Genomic DNA, 8011 nt, shown 5'->3' on the forward strand with positions numbered 1-8011 from the left:
CTGGAGATAACAGTGCACACACTGGCTGAAATAGAGTTTGGCGTCCCAAAGTTTATTCCATAATTAGTCTTTAAGATAGGGAGCCTATTTGGGTGGACAGGCGGAATAGAAACTTCTGAATAAATAAATATCTTCATAAGTTATCAAAATGTCCTTTCTTCTGGCCCCTTTAGTGTTTTGTTTTCTATATCACTTCCATATGGTTTTTGATGTCTCATAAATAAACCAATTTTTCTACATTACTGCCTCACTGTTCCTTGGATTTAGCCTACTCATGATGAACCATGGTTATATTTTGTGATTCTGATAACCAAATATTGAGAGCAGGGAAATGTTGTAAGGGAAGATGAGGTGGCAACAAATAGCAACTTGTTTCAGTGAGCCTTTCAAATATATGGAGAGTTAGGAAGTCCTTTAAAAAAAGACCCTCTTGGCCTTGAGGTGAACCATTTATCTGAACAAAAACCTTGCCTCTCAGCCCTGATTTGAAACTACACTTTGTGAAGTATTAAAACCCAAAGAAGACAGTGTAGTATAGTGGTCAGAGTGCCAAAATTAGGCTGATTCCACATAAGCCAAAAACAGCGGTGTGAAAATGGTGTAAACCCTATTACACTGTTTGAAACCATTTTACACTGTTTTCACACCGCTGTTTTTGCAGAATCCGCCTTAGACTCAGAAGATCCCAGTTCAAATCCCTGCAACCACAAAACTCCCTGATTGACCTTTGGCCAATTACAGCTCTCTGTCAGGGGGATGTTGATTGAGATACATTCCCAAGTAAATGTAACTGTTTAAAATAAATTAATGCTGCTAGAAAGTTATATGCAACCAGCCTGCTATATGTATCCGCTGCCAATCTGTGCATTCTTTCCTTGATCATTCCTTGATTTATGGCTTCACACGCTTTGTCAACAACTAGGCTTCCCCTGGTACCTCTGTCCCAAGGGAATTGTATTACATCCGTTATCTCATGGAGCAGGAAGTCAGGTGGCTTTCTCTTACTATCTGCTGCCGACCTTGGAACACCTCAGCTCCAAAGACTGTTTTTCACAACCTCTTGGGAAGAAGGCCGAGAGAGGAGACTTTGATGACAGGAAGGAATGTAAAGGGGACTGTGAATGCTAGCTTCATCAGAACTGGCTTTGCCAAGTATGGTGCTTCGATGCCTTTTCAATAAACGTTACACCTACTGATCAATACTTCAGAGTCCATTTGTTGGCTTAAGGTTGCGAGACCTAACACTCTCTTTGCCTAACCTTCTTTATTTGGTTGTTGCAAGTTCTAAGTGGAAGAAAAGAGAGCTATGTGCTACAACCAGGAAATGGATAATTGAATCTACTTGAGAGGAAAAGGGGAAGAGGAAGGGGACAAGCTTATGGTGCTGCTCCTGATGCACAAATACATGCCAACAAGAGGCCTATAACACCTTTCAAATTACAGGAGAAGATTGCAGGGAAGAGATGCAGCAAACCAGAAATAATATTCTTTTGTGAATGACTGGGAATTAGAAGACTCATGACAGATTGCCATGCGTGGATGTCTTGCTTTATAAATTTAGGGTATGTTCTTAATGTAATATTTAATACAGAATGCCATCTGTTGTAACATACATCTGTTCTTAAATCATGGGTGGCTGTTGGTTTTTTAAAAATATACATCTGTGTTTAAATCCTCTTTAATATATCTTAAAGTAACAGTGCCTCTGTCCCCTTACTGCCTACCCTTCCCTTCTCTCAGTGATCATAGATCCCTGGAATGGTGCAGTTGCTTCTTCTTCTCCCTTGAAGATCTGGCAACTTGCAGGTAACAGTTCTACTCAATTCTTTGAAATTATATTTTAGGAACTGACACATAATAACATATCTTCAGAGTATTGTCTTTGGAGAGCTCAGGAAAAATCTCTCTCTCAGCAATAGAAATAATTATCCTGGAGATGCAGAATTATTGCCTGTAAAAATTTAAGGAAGCCCTGTTCACTGTGGGATTCCTTTCCCATCAATAATATTCAGTAATGGGAATGACTCAGACCATGGAATCACACTCTAGTGCTCATTAATGTTAATAGTTACTGTTGAAAGCTTTTGTGCTTAGCCAAGTTAACACTAATAATCCTCCCATTTCAATAAAATTAGTAAAATAAATGCTATTTTAAAATGTAACAGTGATTACATATACACAGTGTACAAAAAGAATGTAAAATGGATTTTTGATGACCAAATGAATAGAAGCAGAGTGTTTGTTTTTAACTGGAGTAGTTCTTGATGATGACAAAAGAGTGATTTTAGTTTTATTTTACTACGTTTAATGTATGTTTGTGAATCTCCATGTAGGGACTGCAGTTCTCCTGGAACCACAGCTGATGCACATGTAACCTCAGCTTGTGGGTTCAGTGGGGCAGAACTTGGAAGGAGTTTTGCAACAACTAAATTTTAAACAAAATTGTTTACTTTTCCTTAACATATAACATTCATCAAGTATTAACATTTAACATAACAATTCAAGGTCCTGTTTATTTATTTTATTTATTTATTCATTTTTTCAATTTATATACCGCCCGATCCCCGGGGGGCTCCGGGCGGTGAACAACAGGAGCAATCATACAAATATAAATACACTTAAGGCTCCATCCCATGAAAATAGCTTAAAACTCATAAAACGAAAGCTGGTAACCATAATACATAATAGAGAAATGGAAATAGAGGAGTCTGGCCCCGAATTTAAAAACCTCCCTCCCTGAAGGGGCCAGTCAGGGAGCTCCCCATATGAGGGGCTCCTCTCATGAGGGACCCCTGATGTAGCTCACCCAGGCACAGAGGCAGTGAGGGGGGGCACCATATTAGCAGCTGGACACTCCAAAGGCCCGGTGGAGACAACCACGGTCTTGCTTACAGGCCCTCATAGCGGAACTCACCAGGTCCCGCATGGGAGCCGGACAGCTGGAGGAAGGGAGATTCCACCAGGCGGAGGGCCAGCAGCGTAAAAGACCCCTGAGCCCCTGGCACGTGGAGAGCCAGCGCATCCATAGAGGGAGCCGAGGACCACCTGGCAGATTGGCCTCTGCAGAGCGCATGAGAGGCGTTGGGTTAGGCAGACATGGGGTGATCACCGGTCCCGAGAGGTCACTGAGGAGGCCAGGCAGCATAGAAGCCCAGCAAAGGTCAGAACAACCCACACACTTGAAGATGATTGAAGATTCCAGCGGGCTAGTTTAAGTTTCATTTCACACCCCTCTAATTACAGTCCAATAATGCCAGGTCCATTTCTTCCTGCTAGTGGGTGGCTCATGAAGACTCCGTCCAGATGCTTGGTGTACTGGATTTGAGATTATGAAGATCCCCAAAAGAACTCTCACCAATTATACACAAAAAACCCTGAAACAATAAAATCTAACATTTACAATATAGCAAAAATAAACATCACCCTTCCTAATAGTTCCCAACAACATTGCAGTTACCTTAAACAAGGTGTTAACAGCTTATAATAATTTACCAAGGTCCCAGCCCAGTAGTCTTGCTTCCTTCAACTTTCTGCAGCCTTCTGCTTCTTTTAGTCTCCAGTCCTTTCTGGGTCATCCTATTCTTAACATAGGGGTTAGACATAGTCAACAGAGATCATTTTACCTGGAGAAAATGGCTGTCTTGGAGGATGGGCTCTAAGGCATCCTGTGCGTGGACTCTCATCCTTCCCCAAATTCTCCCTTCCCAAGGGTCTACCCTGTAGATCTCTAGGAATTTCCCAAACTGGAGCTGACAACCTTAATTTAGTGCCATATTAGGGCTCACCCTGTTCAATGGCAATTGTACACACCACATAAGCAATTAGCTCTGACCAGCCCTTCACCACCTCCTAATGTCATTGTTAAAAGAAATAGTGCCTGCTGAAAATGTCTGGTCTCATGAAAGAAGGATTCATTTTAAAGAGCTAAAAGAAGAGAGCCAAGGAAAAGAAGCCGATGCAGGTTGCATAACCCACCCCACCCCTTTTCTTCTAATGTGGTGGATATACCATCTGGAGGCTGGCAGTTCTATGTGGAAGCCATTTTGTGGTTGCACCCATCACCCTCTGTCAGAATTCCAATTGTATTCACAGGCTGAAAAGGGCTGGGGACCTCGAGCTAGTCCCTCCTTGTTAACAAAAATTATTATGTGTATATCTGTGCCCCCCACACCCATTCTTGTTGTCAAGGGCAGCACAAAACATGAAGCATAGGCGAAGCATTCTTGAAGCAATTGCACAACATCAGTCAGAACCAGTTGGATTGTGTTCTTTGACAAGATCTTTCCTGATTTGCAGTACAGTCTCAGACCACCCAGATCTATGGAGTGCAGAAATGGAAAAACGCTTTCTAGTTTACTCAGAAAGGTGAAATTCCACATGGCTTTTGCAAATCTTTGTTTCCAAAGCCCACCCTTACCTTTTGGGGTTAATGTGACAGAAGGGATCTCTTGAAAGGAGAATTGACGACTAGGATTCATAATCATTCCCTAGTTCCACAATTCCTCTTCCTGCCCCTTTTCTTCCCAGATGATTTGATTTCAAGAGCCTGCTGAGAAAAAAGAGGGGTGGGGACTGGAGGGGGAAGGGCTGAAGGGAAGAACAGGGTGAGGACTAAGAACCCTCCTTCTGTCTAGTGCTTCTCCTCACAAATCTCTCCATGCATTTGTGATGGAAGACAAACACAATATAAAGAGATACTTCTTTGGCTTACATATAGTCCTTCTATAACCCATTCTAGAAAAATGAATGGGACAGATTGGGCTGCACATCTGAAATGTTATGCTTCAAGTCATCAGATCTTGCTTATCAATATTCCTTCAAGACACAAGTTATGTTCCCAAAACTGTTTTACCAAGCTTCAGACATTTCTGTGGTATTACACAATTTATATTTTCAGATTTTCCTTTCTTTACCATGGCAACCAAACACTAACAATTACTTTAATAGGAAACTCTGATCCTGATGTAACTGCCTGAATTTAGCAGTGGGAGTTGTAGATGAATCCCGAAATGCCTAAATTCTGAGACAGCTTCAGAGATAAGTCGACAAAAAAGAATGGGCGTGTGTAGCTGAAACCACTAACATAGATTGTCACCCTGGAGCTACTGCTCACTGTTTTGTACATACAAACAGGGCAGTAAATATTTTATCTTTTATTCTGAATAAATCCCGTTTAGTATAGTTTGAACCTTTGCTCAGGAGGCAAATGTGATTGTATCTGTACAATCCTATATATGCAAAACTCTACCTAAGACAGGGCTGTTAAGAAGAGCACAAGTCAAGAGTCCCAAACGTGGTGCCTGCCAACACCATTTTTGGTACCCATTAAGTGTTTTCAGAAACGGGATGGGGCAGGAACACCTTTGCCCAGCAAGGATTCTAAAAATGTTGCTTTGGCAGCAGTTGCCACCACAGCACAAAGATCTTCACTGTGAGACTGAAGTTATGCTGCCTGAATCATCTTGTCTGGCTTGGTCTCCTGCAGCAGTCATTTTGTGGCTGTGCTCATCAGCCTGTGTCAGAATTCCAAAGGCACCCATAGACTCAAAAAGGCTCAGGACTCTTGGTATGGGTGGTACTTGTTCCACAATACATAGATCCTCTGCTACTTTTAAAATTTATCTCCAATTAATTTATTGTCCTCTCAGAAGTAAGACCCACTGAAAACGGGAAAATAACTAGGATGCTGGACTCCTTTTTTAGTTGACTTTAAGGCTGCAGTCTTAATCATGCTTTTTAGAAAGTTAATCCTATGGAATTCAGGAAAACTCAGCTCCTAGAAACTATTAGTGGAGAGCGGCATTCATTTCTAATTGTTTAATTTTTGAAATGTATCTATATACTGGTTGTGGTGGGTTTTCCGGGCTGTGTGGCCGTGGTCTGGTTCCTAATGTTTCGCCTGCATCTGTGGCTGGCATCTTCAGAGGTGTATCACAGAGGGAAGTCTGTTACACACTGTGTGTCCTTACACACTGTAAACAGACTTCCCTCTGTAATCTACCTGAGCCAACTCCCACAGATGCAAACGCACTTTCTGATCAAGGAAATAAGATCCCACCAGACCACAACCACACAGCCTTGGAGAAAACTCCACACGGAGACAATACCGGCAGTTGAATCCCAACTCATGAAAGCCTTGACAATACATTCCTATCTCATATGAAAGTTTTTTTACAAGAGTCCTGAATTCTGCATAAAAAGCTTTTTTCTTTCCTTTTGTGTCAGCTGGGTTTGGATCCTGCCACACAAGGTTACCAGGCAGCACCCTTACACAGTGAATCATAGAAATGTAAGAAGCCTTTATACCCAATGTCCACAAACTGCTCACAGATGCTTACCCTCCTTTGTGAAGATTACTGTTATTTCCTTCCCCTGCTCTGGTATGTCATGTATAGAACAGCCTTGACAACTCATCACCTAGTGATTACCATTACAACATTTATATGGTGCCTCTCTAGAGACCTGCTCAAGGCAGCTCACAAAGTGAAAACAAAACACAAAAAAACTGAAAAAACAACATTCAGCCACTTCAAATGTATTCATAAAATGGGTTACAAGCAGACTATAACAACCAGCTTAAAATATGGAATCCCTCAGGTCAAGCCTTGGTAAAAAGTTGTCTTTTTTTGCCCTGGCCTCCTGATGTTCAGTAAGACAGCTGACAGGTGAACATTAAAGGGAAAATACTCCAAAGGCACAGTGCTCCTATAGAAAAATACTGTTTCTTGTCTGCCTCACTTGGGCAGAGAGAGGTCTAGCTGATAAACATCATAAAACCTGATAAACCTGATAAACATCAAAGACAGGTATTCTAATCTACCACATATTAGCAAGGATGCTTTGATTCCCCTGTCCCCAAACCTGGGACTTTGGAATAAAATCTCCTAATAGTTTGACTGATAAAGGGTTTTGACTTTTACACACATAGCATAACAAACCAATAAAAGCAGCAGGCTTTATTGAAAAAAATAAATATGAGGTTCAAGCTTAAGCATAAGACAAAGCACAAACAGGTGCAATAAAATAACACATCTGTCTCTGATATTCTCTTAACAAACATGAAGGCATGAAGGTTACAACATGTTCAAATCAGCATAACTAACAAGGCAGAAGGTAGAGGATGGACCCCTAGTCCATTGCTGGTTCTGATTATATTACTGGGTGATGCATGGGACAAATTGTGCCAGATGGTTACAGGCTAACTTTATTAAAAACTGGATCACTGACCCCCTGACCAGCATGACCCAATCAAGAATGTGATCCAAATGATAATTATCAAGGAGGAGGAGAAGGTGACAGGATTTCAGAGTGAAGGGACTGGGAGTGTCAAAACTCTAGTCAAAGAAAGTTAAAGCTCTGTGTGAGCACAGCAGCTTGTGTTAGGGCTTTTGAGTGAAAAGACCAAATGAGTAAAGCAAATGATAGTGAGTGTATTAGGGTTTCTGTGTGAGAAGTTGTAAAGTGTCAAAGCTCTGTGAGATAGTTATTCAGAAAGTCAGAATGTATACAGAGAAAGTCAAAGCCTCAATAAACTGTTAGAAAAAATACAGAGTCTGAGAGAACTATGAGAGAGAGAAGCTGTCAGAAAGTATCAAAGTGAATATTTACTGAGTGAATATTTGTAGCCTCAGTTTGATTTATTTATACTTTAGATTTATTTGCTGCCCTCCCCCAAAAGGCTCAGGGTGGCGCACAACACAATATATTATAAATAGTAGTGTTTGAAACCAATACAATATAACTTTCGATATGGCGGTAAAAACCCTCCCTTCCCTCCCCGGGCCCACTGGAGGCTGGAACCACACTCAGCCCGGCTTGCCAAATGCCTGGCAGAACAGGCCTGTTTTGCAGGCCCTGCGGAAACTTGATAAGTCCCACAGGGCCCTGGTCTCTCTAGGAAGCCTGTTCCACCAGAGGGAGGCCAGGACCGTAAAGGCCCTGGCCCTAGTGGAGGCCTGCCGGATGTGTTTTGGGCCAGGTACTCCTCCGAGGAGCGGAGGGTCCTAGTGGG

The 8011-nt window shown here is 41.9% G+C and overlaps 1 protein-coding gene across 1 annotated transcript in view; it reads right to left on the reverse strand.

Annotated features, from left to right (window-relative positions):
* PRIM2 (DNA primase subunit 2) overlaps nt 1–3575 on the reverse strand; it is an 87681-nt gene extending 84106 nt beyond the window's left edge. Inside the window, 1 exon segment of the mRNA XM_048505878.1 lies at nt 3493–3575. Within this exon segment, the coding sequence (XP_048361835.1) occupies nt 3493–3575 (83 nt within the window).
* Between the last annotated feature and the right edge of the window lie 4436 nt (nt 3576–8011).

The sequence above is a fragment of the Sphaerodactylus townsendi genome, linkage group LG01 (assembly GCF_021028975.2).
Source record: "Sphaerodactylus townsendi isolate TG3544 linkage group LG01, MPM_Stown_v2.3, whole genome shotgun sequence".
Classification (NCBI taxonomy): domain Eukaryota; kingdom Metazoa; phylum Chordata; class Lepidosauria; order Squamata; family Sphaerodactylidae; genus Sphaerodactylus; species Sphaerodactylus townsendi.